Source organism: Cheilinus undulatus, linkage group 12 (genome assembly GCF_018320785.1).
Source record: "Cheilinus undulatus linkage group 12, ASM1832078v1, whole genome shotgun sequence".
Classification (NCBI taxonomy): Eukaryota; Metazoa; Chordata; class Actinopteri; order Labriformes; family Labridae; genus Cheilinus; species Cheilinus undulatus.
In genome coordinates, this window is record NC_054876.1 from 29,516,976 (window position 1) to 29,540,952 (window position 23,977).

General features: G+C 38.2%; 1 protein-coding gene across 1 annotated transcript in view; it reads right to left on the minus strand.

Moving 5' to 3' along the window:
• LOC121518482 (replication protein A 70 kDa DNA-binding subunit-like) overlaps window positions 1-23,977 on the minus strand; it is a 68,780-nt gene extending 44,803 nt beyond the window's left edge. The window contains exons 1-9 of the mRNA XM_041800814.1: window positions 23,842-23,977; window positions 23,266-23,313; window positions 22,007-22,085; window positions 21,795-21,903; window positions 21,610-21,701; window positions 21,436-21,534; window positions 9,348-9,621; window positions 4,874-4,976; window positions 4,693-4,761 (exon numbers count right to left, since the gene is read on the minus strand). Coding sequence (XP_041656748.1) covers window positions 4,693-4,761; window positions 4,874-4,976; window positions 9,348-9,621; window positions 21,436-21,534; window positions 21,610-21,701; window positions 21,795-21,903; window positions 22,007-22,085; window positions 23,266-23,313; window positions 23,842-23,874 — 906 coding nt within the window. The 5' untranslated portion in view covers window positions 23,875-23,977. The remainder of the gene's footprint in view (window positions 1-4,692; window positions 4,762-4,873; window positions 4,977-9,347; window positions 9,622-21,435; window positions 21,535-21,609; window positions 21,702-21,794; window positions 21,904-22,006; window positions 22,086-23,265; window positions 23,314-23,841) is intronic.

Genomic DNA, 23,977 nt, shown 5'->3' on the forward strand with positions numbered 1-23,977 from the left:
ACTGGCCCTTTAAGACTGTTGCAGACAGTTTGTCATTATTTATCTGTACCTGACTTTTTATGGTTTGTTAACTGTAGACTGTTTGAAGAATGAAAAATAACATCTTGTCTCAGGGGAAGCAAAAAAATGTAGAGCTCCACCTGGGTCAATAAAAGTTATAAGCCCTGCCTCCTCCGTGTTAACAGACAGGAAATGGATCAATCCATAAAATACTGCAAAACCCAAAATCTGTTCTGCTGTGGACTTTACCAGCCTGAAGGATGACTTTTCATCAATGAGACGTCAAAACCGCAGCTCTTATAGTGAAGCATGTGAAATAAGTCAGCAATTGTTGTGGGGGTATTTTGGCTTTATCTTTGCAAAATGGGTGGAGGCTGAGACTCATTGTACATCTTTATACAGTATACACTCTGTGCTTTTAACAGATAAACTAAATGCATGTAATACATAATTAAAAAGATATTTTAGTTGTTTTGAATTTGGGTTGTACAAGGTACTTAACCATATTAGCCCCAAGAGATTTCAGTCCACATTATCAAACAGCGGAGCAGCCCTGAGGTGGAGGAACACATAGCCTATTTGTTGCAATGCAAAATAGTGTCAAATACAGAGGCTTCAAGATTCTTCTGTACAGCATATAATAAAGACAACACTGATATCTGGCCCATTTTTACCTAAAATTCTCTAAATCATCATGAACACCCGTACCCATTGCTAGGCACTGTATAGCCTAGCTTCCTTGCCGGTAACCTCAGCGCTAATCTTATCACTATAACTGGCGGTGTGTCTGTCTGTGTTGATATGTATGCCACGCTGTCGCTCTAAATTATATATATATAAATTATTTTTATAAATATAAATTTTTTTTTTTTTGTTTTGTTTTGTTTTGTTTTTTGTTTTTTTTGTTTTTGTTTTTGTTTAACCTTTATTTAGCCAGGTTAGTCCCATTGAGATCAAAGATCTCCTTTTCAAGGGAGGCCTTTGATACCTCAGAGGATTTCTTGGGTGTACTGGTTCAAAACTGGTGCCATGAATAAATCATTAACATTTTCTATAAAATCCCAAAATTGCTGCACCAGGTCATCATTCAGGGACTTTTGCCATGTTCTTTTAACCTCGGAAGTTGAAGCTGGGAATGTGTTTCATTCGATATGAGCTTAAAATAGACTCAAAACTACTCAAATTGATTGATTTATGCTGCTATTGTCTAAGTGCCATTGATATGTATTATATCAGTGTCATATTTAGGATCTTTAGAATAAATTCTAGGGTATTTTAGAGTGTTGAGTTAATATTAGGAATGATGTTTGAATTTGTAATTGTGTGTAGTATTTATTTTGAATGTTATCTGTATATTGTATAACTATGTCTGGGCCCCACTTACAAGCTCCACATAGCTTCTGGGGAGTCCCTTTTCACAAATGAGTTTTTAATGAATTATCCTGATGGATTGTATTGTATTTTTACTGGTTTTGTGAATAAACTGATTGATTGATTGATTGTAAGAGTCAGTGACAAAGCTGGAAAATAACTGATGCTGATGCAAGTGTGCTGCAGTTTTTATGATGCACAAAATTTCCAGAGATCAGGAAACAATTCCGCCTCGGTATGACTTTAAAATAAATTATGATGAATGAGGTCAGTTAAGATTACATTGACATTGCTATTATTAAGCCAAACCAGGAGTTAAATCTGTCCAAGACTCCCAGCTGTTGTTTTTATTCATGTGTGGCACCATTACCCATGACAAGGGTGTGGTTGTTTTTTTATGGATTGCTTCATTCAGAGAGGAAACTTAATCAGGGTGGTGCTTAAGTGATCATATCACTATTGTCTTTAATTAAACACACTGTCTGTTATCCTAAATATACAACATGGATTGTTGTGGGGAGTGGGCAGTATTTTTCTGAAATACAGTGGGAGCAGGATAAAGAAAAAAGTCCCACACAGGACTCTAGTATGAATACTATTACCAAGTACCTTACACAACCAAACTTAAAAAATACTGAAATTTTCCCTCAACTTTGACCTTCTGTCTCATGTTTTATTTGAGGCTGTTAACAAACTTGTGCCCTTAGTATTATTAATGAGTTCTTAAATATCTATTATATCTTAATATTCATGCTTAATCAAAGGATCAGACTGAATATGCATAATTCCTGTTAAATACAGTTAAAGTTGTTGCTTTGCAGTAAGGGCAAGGGTCAGTGTCAGTTATGTAAGCGGGTCTGGAGCTGCTGGGCATCACGCATCTTACTAAAAAGCCAGAAAAGATGTTTGTTTACACAAGGTCTCTATGGGGCCCTGTGGTTGAAAGATGATCCCATTAACAAACTCTACATTCACAAATCTTAAAGAGCAAAGGCTTTTCCAAAAAAGATTAATGCATAGTAGTGTCTGACTGAATTATGAATGAGTATTTTTCTCCAAGATAAATGATAGAGAGCCTTATGAACAGGTTCAAAATTTTTCAGATCAATCTAAATTTAATACCCACATGCTCATGTTCACTGGGAGAGTTATTTTTCATTTTAATAATATTTCTCTTCAGACTTTCAAAGGATTGCAGTTTTGTTGGCTGAAGATGACATAAAATGTTTTGCTAATACTTCAGACAGTGTTAGATTAACAATTATAAATATGGAAACTGTAGTTTGTCCTTTTTTCCACTGAAAAACTGTTAACTGTGATAATGTGAAACCGCTACAAAATAAACTACTAAATATATTCTTTGATCTTTAGGACAAGATTAGTCATAAACAATTCTATTCAAACCAGGGATCACCTTTTGTCTGTTTGCTAAAACTGTAGCTTCTGCAGAAAACGTTTTTCATTTGGTCCGATTTTGATTTTGATCATATTTTATTTATATCTATAGCCCTACGTCAAATGCAATCACTTTATGCAGAACTAACCTTGCAAAGCAGACAGATATGCCTGTTTCCATGTTTCTTACTGGCAAATCCATCTTGCAAAGCTCCCATCTGAACCATTTGGGCCCGGTTAGAAAGTGACAGAACCAATAAGGGGCAGTACTTTTGGGCGAAGCGGAGTCGTGATGTAAGCAAGCAACGAGAAGAGGCTGATGCAATTATGGCAGAAGACATTAGCTTGGATGCAGCTAAAGCACCAGTTTTATCAGAACTTGACAGTATTTCTTCATTAAAAGAAGAACAAAGAACAGCATTGAGTTGTTTTCTTTTGCCGTCTATGGAAGGTTTTCCAGATGGATGTGTAAAATGTAGGGGTGCACCGATTGCAATTTTCTGGCCGATCACCGATCTTTAAAAAGCCTGACCTGCCGATTCCAATTTTGGCCGATACCGATTTTTTTTTTAAACTGACAGCAAACACCTTCAATGTTCCAATCTTATTTTATTCAAAAACATTGAACAATACCCGTGAAACAATACAAACTTGTTATTTTAACTGCACATGAGGTAGTTTTCTCAAATATAAATGAAAGGTAGAGCATTGCTGTCCAAACTACTAAATTATATCAGTTCCTTTAGTCTTTCATTTTTCACATTTTAGTAGGTAGAGGTACATATGAAACCGATCTTATCCACCAATCTTATCTAAGTATCGGTCGATCACCGATCGATCGGTGCACCCCTAGTAAAATGGATTGTTTAACACATCCATCTGGTGTGCCAGGTTAATGCAGAACTGCAAGTGAGCTTTCAGTCAAAGCTGAGTTTAATTGGTGGGTTCATCAGTGGGTTCTCCCTGCTAAAATAAAGAACAAAAAAAGGATAATAATCTAAGTGGCCCATACAGAGTGGATGCATTCCAAAGTAAAAGTCTTTAAGAGTGAAATTCCGTTGTTGTAGTTCTCTGAACAGTTGCTCTTTAGTGAGCCGCAGCTGAGATGATAAATCCTTGTAGATACATTGCCAAGACACCGAGTTTGCCTAATTAAGTCCTTTTTTGGTCCTGTTAGTTTCATGTAGGTTTATCAGCAGAATTCTGAAGCTTTTCTTGCTTTTGCTAAACTTTGTAATACATTCTAGCACACAATTAGAACTTTTCTTTGCACTTTCTTCAATGTTGTAACTAAAATGTGATGTCTGTGCTTTCTGTATACAGAGGAAGGGTCAAGGTATACAGTTATTGAGCCAGAAAAGAAGCTTTAAAACAGTTTTGTTATTCTGCACACAGCCGGCAGTTCTTGCAGCCATTTCTAATAAACGAAAATTTAACCACAAGACAAGTTTTCTCACGCTCATATATCCCCCAAAAATACTTAGTATGTCTCAAACATATACATTTCAGTAAAATATGACTTAATAAATCCCTTCCACAAATCCTCTAATACTTGCCTCCGGCTCATTCATTGGCCTGAAGTCCTGCAGGCATGAGGGGATTTTGTAGAAGGGTTTATTAGACACTACTTTAACAGTGATACATTTGTTTGAAGCGCTGTGAGCGAGTAAAAAGTATACCTGAGACAGGGTCTTATTTCTCATAGCCTTTAGATATTGTCTTTCTATTGTCTAAATGGGACTGAAGTCAACCTCAAAGATGAAATTGCAACCATGTTTAGGATTTTTTTCATAAGAGAATGTAAGAATAAACGTGTCCCTGTAGCGTTTTAAACTATTGTAAAATATGTTAATAAGTTATTGACTTTCAGAGATTGTCTCAAGAGGCTCTATGTGAGGACTGAAATGGATGAGCAGGTTTGCTTACCTTGCCTTGCTCCACTAGAGAGTAAAACTTGTCCACTTCCTTATTAAAGGCTGTGATTCTGATTTCTCCCTGTTGACCAAAACAACAGTCATATCAGAGATAAAAGAGAAGACGGCCATGTGTGACGTACTGTTTGTTGACGTGCATGATCAAACAGTCAGATATTCAGGCCTCTACTCACACTCTCATCCACTATCTCAAATGAAAAGAGCTTGCCCTCTCCCTTGGAGTTACTCCAGTTGCGGATGTTTGATTTGTTGGTGACTCTGGCTCTGATGGTCCACCTACAAGTAAGCACAGAGGAGACATGCATTAATAAATAAAAATACTTAAGTATATTGATTTTCAACACAATAATAGTAAAATTTTAAAAAAAAAGGTTTTGAGGGAACAACTATCAAAAACTTTGAACAGAATTGTTCTATTCTGTTCTATTGTTCTATAATATGCACTGGTTTCTGGGAAATTCACATGACCCAAAAATATCAACAGAGTGGTACCATATCAGGGTGTAATACTAGTCAGAGCTAACAACATGTAGTATTAGTAAAGACTGTGAAGGTGGTTCCCTCTCGAAAAATAATTGCAACAAACTCTAACAAAGGAGCTCCAGAGAAAGGAGAATTGTATAGAAATCCAGAAATATCCAACCTACTTCATATCCTTGGAGGACACACTAAAGAAAACCTTTATTTACAATGGTTCTGCAGAAAGCAGAAAAATGTAGCTGTAACCAGAGAAATAATGTGATAATAATAATAATAATAATAATAATAATAATAATAATAATAATAATAGCTTGGACTTCTATAGCGCCTTTCATGAGACCCAAGGTCGCTTTACAGAAGAGTGGAAAACAAGACAACACAAAAGACAAACACTAAGTTGAGTGTATGTAGGGGACAGATTAGGGGAGACTGTGAGCTGTGGTGAGCAGGTGGTGCTTGAGGAGTTTTTTAAATATGTCCAAGGATGGAGAATTTCGGACGTTTTCCGGAAGGGAGTTCCAGAGGATGGGGGCTGTAGTCCTGAACGCTCTGTCTCCATAGGTGCGAAGTTTGGAGGTGGGAACTATGAGAAGGCCAGTGTCTGAGGACCGGAGGCTCCGGGTTGGGGTATATGGCTGAAGGAGGTCAGAGAGGTACTGAGGGGCAAGGGCATGAAGGGATTTGCAAATGAAGAGGAGGATTTTGCATTTGATTCGGAATGTAACTGGGAGCCAGTGGAGGTGGATGAGGCTGGGGGTGATGTGCTGCAAGGGCCTAGTGCGAGTGAGAACCCTGGCAGCAGAGTTCTGGACGTATTGGAGCCTGTCCAAGGCTTTGTGAGGTACCCCAAACAGGACTCCATTGCAGTAATCCAAATGGGTCTAGACTCCAGATAGATCAAATAATCAATGAAACTAGTTATGCAGGGTAATGGATTTTTGACAATATATAATATGCTGATTTAAAAATTTATTTTACCTGACATTGATACTGATATTTAAATGTAGTTAAGACCTAAAACTTCCGGCCTTAAAACACAAAATGCAGAGTTTGAGGATGAACAAATTAACACATTTCAGGCTTTATAACCCACTTTAAAGGGCAAGGAATGATCATGAATAAACAAAAAAACTTTAATGAAGTAGGTCTGTTAGTCCAGCCTAAAACTTCACTAACTTCTGTCTTCGTACAGCCAATATTCAAAGCTGAATAAGGCAGATTTTTATGGCCAAATATCAGTTGTAACTATTGGCAGAATTTTTTTTATTTGCTCATACAGTATTTCACTTTGTACGTTAATATCTGCTGATATAGATATCCTTACATGAAACAATAAAACACTAAAATTGTATTAAATACAGTCAAGAAAAAAAGTATTCTAGTAACATTTTTTTTTATTTACCGATCAATTCATGTAGTGGAACATTTTATTATTTTGGCACCACAGAGGGAATGCCATATGTTTGATTTGGTCTCATGTTTTGTCTCATCTCCATTTTTACCTTTTAAAAATCCCAACAATTTACTTTTGTGTTTGTTGTTTTTAGTTTTGAGGTTATATTGAAATGTCACCTTACTGTAAGTCCTGTTTTGTTTTGTTTTTGTCTGCCCTAAAAAATGTCAGCACCAGCAATTTTACACCAACATTATGCATATTTTTCTTTAACCTCAACAGCAGGGCTTGACATTAACATCCACAACCCTGTAAAATACAAGCTGCTTTCAGCAGCGGTGGTCACCACGGTGCCTTCCACAAGCCATTTTAGCAGGTTGAATTTATCAGTGCCACAACCTGTATTTCACTAACCGTGCTCTGCTTCTAGCGCCAGTATTTGTGAATTAAACCCTTATTGCAGAGAGGCCAACCTGCACTAAAGGTTGAAATTTTTCTCCAAAATAACTGCAAAGTAGCTCAGCCTCTCTGTGCACGGGTTCATCTTTGCACACAGATGCAAATGCCACACACACACACTGACACAAACAGGCCAACATGTCAGCAGTGTAGACGTGAGGCATTCATCTGCAACGGAGACAAAGTTTCAACGTACTGGAGTATAAACCCAGACTCACACTTTCTCCTTCTGCTTTAACATATTACATATAACTTCAAAGATTCTCTCTGACAATGGCAGATACTTGAATCAGCGCCATTTATCTTCATGTATTTCCTCATGGAAGGACACCATTGCTTCTAAATTGGTCAAGTGTTCATTTAAGTTTCAAAGGATTGTCCTTCTAGTTCTAGTTCAGGTCAGTTCAGTTAATGCTAGCATGCCATAGTCCTATAAAACATAATTTTTTGTATCTGGAGAAAATTTCAGAGTGACTGCTGGCTATCAGCTTTGGAAACCACAAACCTATTGAGCAAAAAAAAAAAAAAAAGTTCATGTCAATGAACCATGCCCATGAGTTAAGGAGGGTCTCTCAGTATTGGTCAAAAAACAAATCAGGGTATCAGTGTCTGAAAAGACAAGAAAATAAATGATAACAGAGCATCAGTTAACCAAAAATTACTCAAATCAAAACAATACCAAACAATCACTGAACAAGTTCTAAAAATATTTTACTCCTGCAGTAAGTGGTTCACATTTTCTATAACCCTGAAGACTCTACATTGTGAATGACTACTATAAGAGTGTTTTATTTTCCTTGACCAACAAACAATTGTGTTAAACCTTACTACAGTAATTGCAGTCTAGAGGTCAGCACACTTAAAAGCAAAGAGACGTTTTAAAAAAGCTGCCTTTTTTGTTAATGAGCATCCCAACTTAGCTCACATCAGTCACGAATGTGAAACCCAACCGAGCAACAGAACAATTCCCAGAGAAAATAGATGACTGTCTATTCAGTCTTTTAAAGTTCCATGAAAGCAAAATGAAAAAAAACCCAGCTACTTTCTTTTCAAAGGGTGAACTAGGTGTTGTACATCCGCCAACTCCTGGATGCATTTAAAATGTTCTTCTTGTTTCTGTTTTTAACACCAGCCAGCCGAGCTCGGCAGTTTATGCAGCAGCGAGCTTTTTGACTGCGTTGATAATTGTGCAGTGGGGGAAATTCATACCATAACTTTGCCTGCAATTAAATCCCCTATCATGAGAGCAGCTGCTGGCCCAGAGTGAACCCCATTCCCTGCTCAGTATGGATAAGACCACTACACCAAGGTTTATGGCAGCCAAAAGCCAATTACAGCCAGCTCTAGATGCCTTTACTTAACACAGGGAGAATGGGATGAGAGAGTCATACAAATGGCAATAAAAAATCTTGTGCATATGCACATACAGCTTCCCTATATGACCTACTGTATGTAATGCTATGTCACACACAGCTATGCTTTCCTCAAGCACAAATGTACATAGAAGAGCAGCTGCTGAACTCATCCCTTTTTCCTCACTGTGGGTACTCCCCAACTTCAAAGTTACAACAGTCATCAGTTTATTACAACACCTCTAGGCACAGTTATCTTTACAGCTTGCAATTTCAAATAGGGCTACGTTATCAAAGCCCAAACACTGGAAGAGTGTTGACTGGGTGCCTTTACTCAAATCTGAAACCCTACATCTTGTATGTGAAGCTCTCTTGTCTATTTCTGGACCATTTTAAAGGTCATAGACAGAGACCGAAGCCAAATGAAAGGATAAAGAGTGAAAGAGAAAAAAAAACAGCAGTAAAATTGAACCCTGAGGGAGGTAAAGAAATTGTGAGAGAGAAGGAGGGGAGGAAAAAAAATTGTAGGCCAAATCCCCAACAGGCCAAATAACAGAATCAAAAAAGCTCAGCAGTCATAAAGACCCAGCAGAACCTGCCATTAAAATGCCCATTTCCCAGGCAGGATTGGTCATTTCACTTCATTTCCATGCAGATGGGCTGACTTACATGCAGGAAATACACACACAGCCACATGTATTGCTATGGGAAAAAATGACCACACATGCACTCACAGATTTCCAAACACACAGGAAAAAGTGTGGCTGATGAATGAGCAGAAAGATGGGGGGAAAAACAGCAAAACCATCAGTAAACATGAAGTACAGGACTAAGCTGCTTGAAATCTGGGAGTAAATGTAGGTCATGTTCTACACTTTTTAGGGATTTGAAGGATTCAAAAGTTTGTTAAGATTCTCTAACTGCTATCGTGCATGCTAACAGCTTAAAGACAATTTAACTTACTTGCTTTGATATGGGTTCAGTTGAGAAATAGGAATCACTTTTGTTGAAGAACCAGGAGATGAGCTTGTAGCCTTCATGGGTGAAAATTTCCCAGGAGAAGCTTTGAAGGGTGAAGCTTTCATGGGAGAAGTTTTCATGGGTGAAGTTTTCATGGGTGAAGTTTTCATGGGTGAAGTTTTCATAGGTGAAGTTTTCATAGGTGAAGTTGTCATGGGTGAAGTACTCAAGGGGGGAACTTTCATCATTGAGATTCCAGCACGACCTCCTCTGCTACCTGAGGAAGTAGAAAGGAGAGTAAAAAGAAAGCCAAATACATATCATTGTGGTTGGGAATCAGTGGGTAACTTACGATACGATAAGAGAAACATCAGTCCTTCTTACTTAAACCTATTTTCATTGCTGTCTGGTTCCCCTGTTGTCTCATACTTTTTATCCCTTTTGCCAGTGAACTTGTTTGTGTTCTTCTCTTTCACGTCACAACTAGCAGCCTGAGGATTCATGGGATAGTGACATGAAATAGTGTTGACAGGACTGTTTAATGAGTGGTAATCGAATAATTGAAATCCTTAATCACTGTGATGGCCGAAGCCACACAAGGGTAATACAACTCAAACAAACACATTAACCTCCTGAGTTCTTTACAAACATTTAGTTATTTTGCAGCAAACCACACAAACATTAGTTTGATAATTCATTTTACCACAAATTATTTTACAATTTCTTTTCAAATAATTTATTTTGTTCTAATACTTGTTTCTTTCTTTTGAGTTACCTGGATGGTGGGGGAGGGAACTTCCTGGTTCAGGCAAAAGGTGTGGCCAAGGGCAGAGAGAACTTTTATGCTGAAGCCACCTTGTTGGGGCAGACCAAGAGCCATGGTGTCATGGGGGGAATTGGGTTTAGTTTGTTTTGCTTTGAATTTAGTTTAGTTTAGCATCCATTTTGTCTACCCCTCTTGTGTTTCATTTGGCTTGGCCAAACCTATAAATTCACCCCCTTTGTCTCATTGTGTTAGGTCTGTTTGTTTCAGTTCACACCTTAATTTAGTCCTCTTTACTTAAAGTTACATTAAGTTGACCTCTTTTATAGGCCTTGTTCTTATGAGTTGTTTTGTAAACCTGGTTCTCCTTTGTTTGGGTAAAATAAAATCCAACATTTTCTTTAAAAGTACTCCTGTGTCTCATGCTGTACTGCTTGGTCCCTGACAATCACTTAAAAAGGATTCTGTTTGTATGTCTGTCAATTAATATTTGGCAGGCTTGGTGTTTTAAGCAGATACCAATACTTAACTCAACAATATAGTGGATGCTGAGACCAATGTTTTTTCATAATTTTTTTGGTGTAAGACTCCCACAAGGCCAACATTGTCTGTCATGTTTGACCATAAATATAGACTAGATTTCATCTAACTGGTCATTTCTACTGCCCTGGAAACATTCCTCAGATTTTGATCCATATTGACATGTTAGCATCACGCTGGTGCTGCAGATTTGTCAGTTGCACATCCATGATGCAAATCTCCTATTCCACCATATCCCACAGGTACTCTGTTAGACTGAGATTTGGTGACAGTGGAGACCACTGTAGTGCACTGAACTCAGTGTCATGTTCAAGAAACCCGATTAGCTATTAGTGTCAACAAGCAATTGAACAGGTGTACCTAATGAAGTGATCAGTGAGTGTATTTATTATTCCATGTTATCTGGCCGATATGTCAGAGAACGATCTGAGGACATGGACAGGTAAGTATATATTGTTTCAAAAAATATGACATTTCTTATTATAAGCGCTGAATGGTAATTCTGTTATATTAAACCTAAAAAGGAAGAGTCAAATGCAGCACTAAAAAAGCCTCAAACACTGTATGTAAGACTTGCCAGAGATCCCTTTAAATCAAACTATGGACTGTAGATGGTCATTTGTAAACAAAGATAGACTGACTGGTATTGTCATTATTTGAGCATTTAAATACTCCACACAAAATAGAGATACTTTGAGATACTTTTTACCTCAAAGGACATACTAAGGTATCCTTTAGACAAATTACTTACTAATACAAAACAGTTCCCAAAATCCTGTCATCAGGAAGGAACAACTTAATTGAGCCCCCTGGATGAATGTTTCAGCTTTATTTAAAAACTGTATGACAATGCTGTAATCTGCTCATGTAAGGAGCTGCCAAAATGAAGAAAACACGCTCCTCTGAATTCCTCTGTGAAGTATCCAACAACATTTCCATCGTTAGTATCAGCTAGTGCCAGTTAAGACACATTATTAGTTCTTGGGTTAGGAATGCACATTAATTACTCATTTTAAAATCACTATTCTTATACCTTGAGGTCTTAGGAAAAGGATAATTAGGATTACTTATCAGAATATCAGTCCTCACTCTGTGAGAGCATACATAAATGACCAGGAGCTAGTCTTAATCAGATTTATGATTTGTGAATGAATGTATGATTGAAAGAGATTAATTAAAATTGTGCCTGATTCTTAGGAAATGTTTTTATAAATAGGAAGTTAAAGGGGAATTTTCCTAAAGTTTCCTCAAGAAACCCACAAAAGCATGCAGTACATTTAATCTTTAGTAAGACCTTACATATACAGTGCTTAGCAAATTTATTAGACCACCCTAACCCTAACCAAAGTAAGCTTTATGCCACAGCTGCCCTATATTAACAGCACTGGTAACTAGCAAAAGCTCTTTAACCCAAATGATATTTTTAATGCTAAAATATAATTATTATTTTTATCCATGAATATTCAAATTTACTGATTTACAAAAAAACTGAAAAAATTGTAAAGAACATTAATATTTCATGATTAATATGTCAAATAATAGTTATTTACTTGCATTCCTGAACAGAAAAATGAGTTTTAGTGCTTGAATGTTATGCTTGATTAATTTCTGACTACTCAGAGAAGCCCAGTGAGCCGGCTCAAATTTGGATGAATTCAGTTTGAAATCCCTCATTCCTATTCAAAATGGTAAAACGTGGAGAACTCAATGAAAATGAAAGAGGCTGAATCAAAGCACTTCATGATGCTGAATGGTCTTTGAGACAAATATGACAGGTGGTCTAATAAATCTGTTAAGCACTGTATGTGTAAATAGTTAATTATGTTCATTTTCTATAAGTGCAAAAAAAAATGTCAGACATTGAATGAATGTTAGAAGCTTTTAATGTGTTATTAATAAAGACTAATGTTTTTTCCCCATTAATAAAAGGAATGCCATACTACTTTGGATTAAAATATGTTCATACCATGAATATAAAAAGTCCAATTACAATCAAATCAAGCCTATAAAGCTGCAATTCTTCCAAGCTGTTGAGTTCTGTTTTGGCTTGGTAAATTGTGATTCCACAGTCAAAAATCGGGAAAGGCACCAAAATAAATGATCCACACGGTTATACTCTTTGGCACCTTGCTGTTAGGGTACCAAGCATACCTATTTGACCCTAAAGAGTGGCATTAGACCCTGTTGATTGGTCAAAAGAATCTTTCCTTCCCATGGAACAACAATAATATCAGTCAACCTGTTTGTATACCTCCATTTCATAACCAAAGCTATATAAAGACAATTTGCAAAGGGGGCAGGTCAAGACTGTACTTTCTATTGTGGCCTACTGTAATAGACCAGCATTAATTATTAATATTATAAGTATAAGCACTATTGTGCTGTTTTTTAATCATCACAAAAAAAGAAAAAACAGTACCAAATGAAGAGCCGGTTGGGACCTGCAAGACTGGCTCTTATTACTGAACTGAGCCAAAAGATCCAGATCTCCAAAAAAAGCTTCAATTCCCAATACTGTACAAACAGGGCCGAATGGATATTAGCTGTTGAAACTCAAGAAGTATCGGGTTTACCATACTAAAGTGTGCCAAACTGGGCTGAACCAAACCATTCAGGAGAGAGGAAACGCGGCATAATACATGCTCGCATATACATAAAAATACAGAAATCTAAAGTTATGAAAGAAAAGTTAAGAATAAGTCCTCTTGTTTCTGAAACAACTGTTCTTTTTTTCTTTTTAACAGTTGAAAATGCCAACAAACTTGAACAGTTCAGACCTGCCCACTGAATCACAAGGTGTTATCTCACCTCCTACAACAAAAGCAGCATCAGCCCCACTAGCAGTGATTCAGGCGAGAGAGTTGCCTGTTGTCAGGATGTATTTTCATGCAATGGATGATGCCCGGTGTTGGCATGAATGAGCCACCATATTGAGCAACAGCATTCAAGGGGAGGATTGTCAGGAATAAAAAAGAGATGTGATCCCACGGAGACCCCTCCCTCTGATTTAAGCTCCAACAAACACTCACCTCTATGATCCCCTCTCTTTCGCAGATGTGAATGTGCGTGTGTGTTTGTGTTATGAGTGAACTCCATTGGGAAATCACAGATTGAACTGCTTTTTTCAGGCAAGGCATAATTAACATCAATATTCATACGCACGCTATCTTGATGGAGTGGTAGAGGAAGCAGCAAAAGAGGAAAAGAGGAGATGATAGATGTAGTAAGGAAGGAAGTGTGAGGGTAGTAGCAAAGATTGGTGTGAGAGGTTATTAAGGATCCTTATTTCATACGATGAAGATCAGTGTATGATCATGTATGCTGCTAACATCTAACAGCTGCTGAGTACGTAGTGGGTTTGGTGGAGAGAACGCTGTAGGAGAGGTATAAATAGATAAGAAAATGGCAGTAAATAGTTGAAGTGATCAAGAAAGGAAGTGTGTAGAACTGTGTGAGTGAGAGATAAAGAGGAGTAAAGGGAAGGAGTTGTGAGGAAAAAGAAACCTTCAGAGAATGGTAAGTGATGAATAATGAATTTTTTGTTAAACTGCTCTTCAGCGAGTGCACATCTCTTTTTAGAATTTAAATATCATCCACAGAGCAGTTTGAAGGTAGTCCATTTCAAGGAGAACTGCTGATGAATATTTAAATGAGCACACACAGATGTTGGTGACTGCTGTGTCGTGACCTTTGTCCCAGTGTCTGCTGCTGAAGGACTAATTTTTTAAGACATTTCAAAAGATTCATTTTTAGATAGTAATATGTTTTGATTTTCTGCTTTTTTTTGAGACGGCAGAGTAAAATATTCTCTGATCACATCCTCCCACTCTAAAGATGTCAGAGTTCAGTGCTGAAGAGAATGCTAGGAGCCAGAGGAGGGAGGGATGTTCAGTTTATTACACTTCGCCTTTACTCCTATGTCCTCCCATCCCTGTGACCTGGAAACGGATCAAGGTCCAGTATGACTGAAGAGATTCCAAACCTAAAATATATTACAGCAAAAGAAAGGCTGCAAGAAGGACAGAGGTTTTATGATAGTTTTTCATTGGATAGCAATTACATATAACACAGAATCTATCAATTTATCAACAACAAATGAAACTAGAAAACCACTCAGAGAGCGCAGACCTCCGCCATTAGCCCTATCTCCCAATAGTGAAGAATCCTTTAAAACAATTCCTGGATTCGCCCCCACGGCCCCCCACCACAGCATTTGCTGGTTACTCCCTCCCCAGTGGGGTGGACACGCGGTTGGCTTCGCTATGGGTGGACTGTCATGGTGGAAGCATTGCCTGCTGGTGCCAACAGATGCACTGACAGTCTCACCCATGGTCTCACTGGACAACTGGAAGTCATGGCAGAGGGTAAATATTCCTCTATTCCTCCCAGCATTTTGAGTATTCTTGCTACAATTCGCTGTCTTTCTCTCCAACTCGTCTCCTCAACCGGGTGTGTGTCTTTCAAACTCTATAAACTCCAAAACTTTGAATAGAAACACACCCAAAATGCTGCTGGGATAGAAGTTGCTCATGCCTGCCATCTCCTGGTATAAAGTGGTAACAGCGCAGACCTCCACCATTAGCCTTATCTCCCAATAGTACAGAATCCTTAAAAAAAAAAATCCTGAATACAGACAGTGATCCAGATCACTCCCAAAATCTACTGAGTTCTTCCTTATGCCATTTCTGACATTTCCTGGAAATTTCATCAAAATCCGTCCACAACTTTTTGAGTTATGTTGCTAACAAACTGACAAACTAACTAACTAACAAACTAACTAACAAACCCACCCGATCACATAACCTCCTTGGCAGGGGTAATTAAACTGACCAACGTATGGTTGTAGAAACAACAGAATTGTGGTATTTTTGCTATGGAAAGCAGACAATAGATCAATCAAATGGCCTTCAGTGATGGAGTAAAGGTCTTAACACACTAGGTCTGTTATTTCCGGAAGCGTTTTTTCGGATCCCTAATCCGAAAAAACGTCACGCACTCAGACCTTGCACCCTGGGTCTGACGTGTTTTTATTTTCCTTCACTGCGAAAATTCGAAGAATGTGGCAAATTGTTTCACACTGCGAGCCTGAGTCTCTGTCACTCCTTTAAAATCCTGTTGGATCCATCCTGGCAGAGAACTTCATACAGCACCTGCTCAGGCATCATAGCGCCAAGCCAAGTTGGAGAGATAAGGAGTAACTTTTAAATTCCTCCTGTTATGACCTGTGGGTAGGTTACAAACTTCTGCCTCTATCTGTTATATTTCCATATTTGATATCCACATAATACACCGGCAAACTACGGTGTTTGCAGTGAGGTTTCAGTTCGAGAGAGGGAGAGAGGGAGGGGTTGGGCTGAATCATCAATCACCCATCTATCTGTTATATTTCCATGGTTGATATCCACATAATAAATGAGCAAACTTTGGTGCTTAATGTGAGGTTTCAGTACGTTCGAGAGGGAGAGAGAGAGAGAAGGGGTGGGGCGGGGGGTGTGCGAGCAGCAGCACTGGTTTTTAGGACAGTGTTATGATTTCAGTTAACTATAGTAAAATTTAAGGGGGCAGGATAAGTTAAGTTTATACTTCTTCCTACTCCTTTTCGTTCATGTAAACTGAGATGCTTAAGAATTTGCAGATTCTAGTTACTGCCTTATTTTGTTTTGTATTTTTAAATGTTTTTAAGTTGTCATTTACATGATCCAAATAAAGATATCAATCAATGAATCAATACTCTAATTTTCTGAGACAATGAATTTTGGTTTTTCAATATCTGTAAGCCATAACCATCGCCAGAACTGCCCTAAATTAACAGCATTGGTAATTACCAAAATTATTTTTTATGTTTCTGCAATGGTTAATACAACAATATCTAGAAGCTCTTTAACCCAAATGATATTTTTAATGCTAAAATAGAATTATTATTGTTATCCATGAATGTTCAAATTCACTGGTTTACAAAAAAACTGAAAAAATAGTAAAGCACATTATTTTTTCTTGATTAATATGTCAAATTATAGTTATTTACTTGCATTCCTGAGGAGAAGAATTAGTTTTAATGGTTGAATGTTATGCTTGATAAATTTCTTACTTCTCAGAGAAGCCCAGTGAGCCGGCTCAAATTTGGGTATAAAAAAGGTGAATTCAGTTTGAAATTCCTCATTCCTGTTCAAAATGGTAAAACGTGGAGAGCTCACTGACAATGAAAGAGTCTGCAGTAAAGCACTTCATGATGCTGGATGGTCTTTGAGACAGATAGGGAAAGACATAAAGTGTTCTCACTGTGTGGTCAAGTATGCTTTGGAGTCAACTGCTGAGACTGGTACTTACAAAATGTGCCAAGGAAGGGGCAGGAAATGAAAGTTAACTGAAGCAGATGTCAGACACCTCAAGATTTGAAGTATTAGAGACAGAAGGAAGACCACTGCTGATCTTCAGGCAGAGATGAATGCTTCTAGATCAGAGTCTGAGAAAGTCTCCAGAATGATCATAAGCAGACGGCTGATGGAACAAGGCTTAAAGGGAAGACTAGCTGCTAAGAAGCCATTATTGAGGCCTGCAAACATCCAGAAACACCTCAGATTTGCTGGGGAGAACAAACACTGGACTGCTGATGACTGGAAGAAGGTACTCTGGACAGACGAGTCCAGGTTTAAACTCTTCGGTCAGCATGGTCGTGTTTATGTCCGCAGAAAAGCTGGAGAACGTTTTGATGCCAGATGCACCCACAGTGAAACACGGTGGAGATTCCATTATGGTATGGGGTTCCATTTGTGGATACGGTGTGGGCAAATGAGTGAAAATCCACGGTGTCATGAACAAGAACGTCTACCACAACATCTTAGTGCATCATGGAATCCCTTCTGGACTGAATCTGATTGGTCGTGGGTTCATATACCAACAAGACAATGACCCCAAGCATACTTCAAAGCTATGCAGAGACTATGTGACCAAGAAAAAGGAATCTGGAGTACTGGAACTGATGGACTGGCTAAGTCAATGTCCGGATTTAAATCCTATTGAACAAATTTAGGATGTAGTAGATTCAAAGATTGATCGCACAAAAGTTTCATCTAAAGCAAGTCTGTGGGAACAGCTAGAAACTATTTGGAACTCAATAACAAAAGAGACTGTGGAAAAGTACATAAAAACAATGCCAGCAAGAATGCAAGCTGTTATCAAGGCCGAAGGAGGCCATACAAAATATGAAGTTTTTTGGTTATTATGTGTGAAAAAGGACTATTTAGTTGTTTCAGTTTGTTATTTGCCAAATAAATAACAATAACATTTTTAGTTTTAAACAAGTTTTTGAAAAACTTCTAAAATATTTATGTTTTCTTGTTTTTATGACAGGTGGTCTAATAAATTTGTTAAGCACTGTATATATATATATATATGAGTAGGCCAATCATAGTGTGCCTAAATATATACAATTCTTTCATTTTTACTTAGAATAAGCCTTCAACTCATACATGAGGAAGGACCTGATTTTTGCATTTTGCATATTGGATGTTTTACAGTAGCATAGGTGGGACCATATAACAGATATGCATCAGTTAATGCCAGATGTGAGCATTGCAATCTAGAATCTGATGGTTAAACCCTGTCCTACTAGATGCAACATGAGCAAGCATTAGCGACAAAATCAGCCTGATTAAATCTATTGCTTTTTAAGTGTCCTGACGGCCTGCAAGCGATGCAGTGCAAAGCTGCACAATGAAGAGCAACTTCTTTGCAACCTCCTCATTCCCATTTTAATCTCTGTCACTTGTGTTGAAGGGGGCGAGGAACAACGAAAGAGGTAGAAAACAAGGTATCAGAGGGTCAGGCAGGAAAATTTCCTGATTTTCTTTCACTTTCCTCACTCAACAGAGGTTGTTTGCTTGTTTACAAAGTGGGGATAGCTGTGCATTAATGATATCCATCTGTGTTTGAAATCCAGCCTACTCTGACTTATGTCAACACAGAAAGCAAAACAGTTTGCCACAAAGCTCCTTTGTCTGGGTTAACAAGCAATAACAAGATATTGTTAAATACCACTAGTCATGTTAGATATTACTAAGTTTCCCACTTTGACAAACTTTGTCAAATTTTTGGCATAATGCAATACTGTGAATCACCAACACGGATTTGTAGTTTTAATTTATGTAAATAGTGAATAAGTCATCACATCCTGTCGGAAAGAGAAAACATTTGAGATTTGGTGCGTCAGGCCTTAAACAGGACCATTTTATCAGCTGGACAATTAAAGAGGGCAGCAGGTTATGAGTGTCTGGCAGAATCTCTGAGGTAACAAAATTCAAAGGGTACAATGTTGAAAAAGGCAAATGAGCTTCTTAATGCAGCTCCTCATCTTTGCTGAGTCAAATGAGCAGACTCTCTCTCCCTCTCTTCCTTCATCTGTGCATCGCTACAAGGGGACTCAGTCCACAACACAATATTCATGAAGCCATGAACTAGAGGAGCCATCGGCCCACACAGGCTCCCTCAGTCATAACACACATACAGACACACACCTACACATGCACGAACACACAACATATACAGAGCACTCATTATCCACCCACATGCCTACATCCTCCACTGAGGAGGACTGTTGGTATGTTTCTGCCACAAAACAAAATCGATGTGGATGCTGGGGGCAGTTAGTGAAATAAAACAACTGGGTGAAACAAAGGCTAAGCTAATAAAAGCAGATTCAATAAAGCAGGGGCCACTTTAGCCATGATAGATGGCACCGGCTATTCTAGCAGAAAACCAACAATCATTTGGAGGCGCTATTCTGTTATAAGAGTCAGGTTGGTGGTAAAACACTGAGAGGTTAGAGTTATGGACTCTAACAGCCATAGTAGCCAGTGGGCAACAACACTGTTTCCAGTGCATTGCTGAGCAGTAAATATAATAAAGAGGCACTCTAGTATATTAAATTATAACACTAAACCAAAAGTAACACCTTTTTACTGCTACCTTACAGTGTTTGAAAACCACCCTGTTCCTTGTTATCCTCTTTAATCTAGTTCTTAACCCACACTCAGACTACAAGCTTCAAAGTTTTGTGAACTTCAAAGGGATGAAAACCAGGATTTACTTTGCAGTCCACAGTGCTGCTCAAAGTGAGGTACGGTAAATGAGATTGAAAACCGAACACCAAAGAGTTAGTTTGTCCCAAATTTTGGCTGCAAAACAACAGCATGAGGAGAAAAACCTCTGAGGAGACTTTAAATCATTTATCATCCTGCTTCAAAGGTACATGGCTCCCTCTGTTGGCAGAATGAGGGCTTATCACATTATTAACATTTTTACAGCAATAACTGGAACAGCTCTGACGACTATCTAAACAGCTCTTCTGAAACCAACATTCATATTACATTTATCGCAGCACAACACTTATTGTATTTTCTTTTGTTGCTGAAAAGTAATTATGTTGTAACAATATTACTGTGAGACAAAAGAGTGAATTACAATCTCACGCAAACTTCCACTCCATCTATTCCATTCTGACCAGCTGCCAAGAAAAGGGCAGTTAGACAATGATATCTGATCGCTGCACTTTATATCTACCACAGCAACCAAAGATGCCTTTAATTTGTTATGATGTTTTTATTAAGTGCAGAGACCCATAACTATGCGAAAAGACGTGCTGCCATAGGTTGTTTCAGCTTGCCTAAATAAAAAACAGCCAGGCAAAAAGCAGTAATTTAAGTGTTAAAATGCAAATATGCAGGGAGAGAGCACTGCTTGCTTATACAAAGAACCTTTCATACTTTTTGAAAAAATGTCATACTTTTATAATGTTTCAAGCAAATGTGAATTCAAAATGCCCTAAAACCAATTTCAGACTGGCCGCGTGTTTTGCTGCTTTCGTGTGCCGTGTGTGTCTGCTCCTGCCAGTGAGGCTTTCACACAGGGCACGAGTTTGCTGGATGTCAGCCGCATCTCCCCGCTCTCAAAGCCCTGTCCTTCTTCGTATGTTTTACCGGTATAATCCCCCTTCAAGCAACTTGACTCAGTGTATAGAGGAAATGTGTAGGGAACTATTCAAAACAAAAGCATTCTGTACAAGTGAAAGGAGTTTCTCTACAGAAATGCTAAACTGGGCTTTTAATTTGAAAAGCACAAACCAGAAAAGCACTTACAGTGTTTAACTTTCCTGTGGCATATTCTACCAGTGTGGAGACAGAAAGCTTCACTAATAGTAGATATTTAGAGAACAACTTTATCAAACAGGCGCATTTAAGCTTGTGGCCTTCCTCAGGGTTATCAAGAAACATATTGTAAACTTATTCTATGTGCATATGTGCTACAACAAGGTAAATATGGCTCTCCATTTATCATTTTCCTGTCTAATATGGTCCATATTAGACACACTGTGCGCAGAAAAAAAATTGGCAAGACTTTGAATCTCTAAACTCTCTGCGCCTCAGCTGCGCGTATCAGGCACGCAAGACACGTCACACATGCAGGCAGTCTGAAAGCCCTGACTTGTTAACATGCAATCAAACTGAAAATCCAGGCGTGTCGCGGTCGAGACGCACATGTCACGCTTCCAGTCTGAAACGGGCTTCACAATAAAATTGTGATGTACTGTGCAGCTCTTATTAATATAAGGTTTCAGGATTTTATCTGCCTACAGCTGCTGACCTGTTCATGGAAAACTTGACGTTTAGCTTTTGTTGATTGTTGCTAGAACACATTTTTATGAAATTAAATAGACACAAGAAACTGGGGACTTTCCATCTGACTCATGCAGAGACATGAAATCATGCACATAATCTTTGTCATGGCACTTACTGTTGTTGTTGCTGAAGGAGGGCCCTGGTACTGCTGCAGGTGGAGGGGAAGCTGGCATAGAGGTACTAGAGTCTGGATCCTGCTGAGATGGAGTCTTACCTGCAAAGACCATGAGGAACCTGAAGTCTCTTTATCACCAATTCTGACTTGCATTCACATTTAAACGAGGATTACCATCTGCATTATATGGAGTGGGTTCTCCAATCATCCCTCCTGCTTCCATTGCAGACTGCAGTATCTCCATCTCCATTACAACCACCACGAGTCTAGAAGAAGGTGTCATAAAACAAAAGGTAAAAACAAAACATGGGGGGGGGTTTGAAGGAAAAAGGGTGTGTTGGGGGCAATGAAATGCATACCTGCCATCTGCCAGCTTGTTGGGAATAGTCCTCTTCACCTTGCACACACAGTGTGGTTCCAGGAGGTTCTCCTCAATCAAATAGTTTAACTGTGTGGCTAGCAGGAAAGCTGGATAAACAAACATAGGCGTTAGCTTTCTACAAACAAAAGAGCATGGGTGCTTTGGTGAACCAAACCCAAGGCCTTACCGTTATTTTTTAAAGATACTCACAAGCATACGTGTGTCGGCTGTCACTCATCATCAGCCGAAACCGAGGTGGACCGGAGCTATTAGGGACCATACGCATTTTCTGAAGAAAGCAGTGTGGGGAAAAGAAAAGACTTTACAAGCAGCGGAAACAAAATCTGTTATCATGTCTTTCTTTCCTCTCTCCCCCTCATGCACTTTGTAGTAAAATAAAAAAAAACCTAACATCAAGATTTTACTTGGTCAGCAGCTTTATAAAAATTGATTTACACATTGTTTCACAGACAAACACATAACACATATGAACAAAGTATGAAAACCTCAAACATAAAATAATCTCACCAAAAAACACCAAAAGCACCCACAGTGTAAATATATTATACCAGCGTGATGTGGTGAAAAACAGAAAAAAGATTTTCAAAGACATAGTTTCTCTGAAATCATTTTTTGTATGCCTTAAAGGCTTTAAAATATGGGAGTATTCAAGTATCTGTTTTCTTATTAATCTTCTTATTACTTTAATAATCTCTCTGCCTTTTAATCTCCCTTCTGTTATTATGATTATTATTGTAATGACTATTGTTACTATTTATTTTTAGCGTGCTTTGTGTCTTTTACTCTTCTTACTCTCTTAATTTCCTTTTAAGCACTATGATCACTGTTTTCCTCCCTCATACTTTTACTTTCCTTTCTTCTTTTATCATTTTAGCTCTCCAAATGTTTTTACTTCCTATTGCTTCATTTGTAATTACTTCTTAAAGCTTTTGTCCTCATGGTCTCAGGTTTAGTAGTTTGGCTCCTGTGTTGTCTGGGTACTCATGGATTCTTTTAATGGCATGTGATGTCTTAGTTCTTATGATCTTTTGGGGTGTTCTAGTGCCAATGATGTCTCATGGCATGGGTAACAGAGCACTTTGTGAAAATGCCATGAAAATAATGTTATTTTAAGTTATTAAAGTCAAATTCTGACATCATTTATTGTGTACAAGGCACAGGCCACCCAATCATATGGTTTCTCTGTTCAGTTTACCAGCCTACCTAATCTAAGTAACTGGTTACAATCCTTACTCCTTTACATCACAAAATACATTTTACATGACTTTTAAACCATCAAGGTGATATTCTTTGATTTGTACCTGTTTACACTGACTGCATGGATGAAAACTAAAAACTTCTACCTGAATATATTTAATCCATAATCATTGTCCAAATCAAAAGTTAAACATACCATAAAGAGGAATGATGGACAGGCATACCGAGAGGAAAAGTCTGAATTCACTTACCAGCACCTGTAGGACGGGATTTTTCACATCAATGCCTCTAATCAGGGCCTAAACAGAAACACACGTGGAGTTATTGTTATGTTTGCCACTTCCTAATATGTACTTCCTACACAGTGCTGCTATTACAAGACCACACAGACTGGAGAGGTTCGTGTGACGTAAATTTTATGCCACCAACGCTCAGCCCTTGAAGTAAGTCACGTGATGAAATCAGGGAGATATTGGGTTTACTAATATGACAATGAGGCTATTTATTACAAATTATTTTAAAGCTTAAGAGAAAACTTGGCTCTTTGTCTTACCACACATCAATGCACAGTTCTTTTATAATATAATTTAAGAAATCAACCCTGCCTATGTCAACAAATAGGCAAGGACGCTTTAAAGTTAATCAACTTTTAGTATCATTAATGTTATATTAGGTGTGGTCTAATGTGTGTTTAAATGCAGCTGTGGCACTCAATCTCTGTAGCTCAAACTGCTAGCACATGAAGCTAACAGCTCTAAGTTGCTAAACGCCTGCCTTGAAAAACAAGTCAGTGCATACAACTTTAGTAAACTAATAGCGAGACTTACCTGAATTGCCCCTGGAGTAAGTCTGACACTCATGTCTTCAACAATATGTTGTCGCCGAACTCAGTAAGCCTCAGCTTTTCCTGTGTTGGAAAAGCTATCAGTGAAAGCACGGACCGTATCGCGAGAACGTCACAAC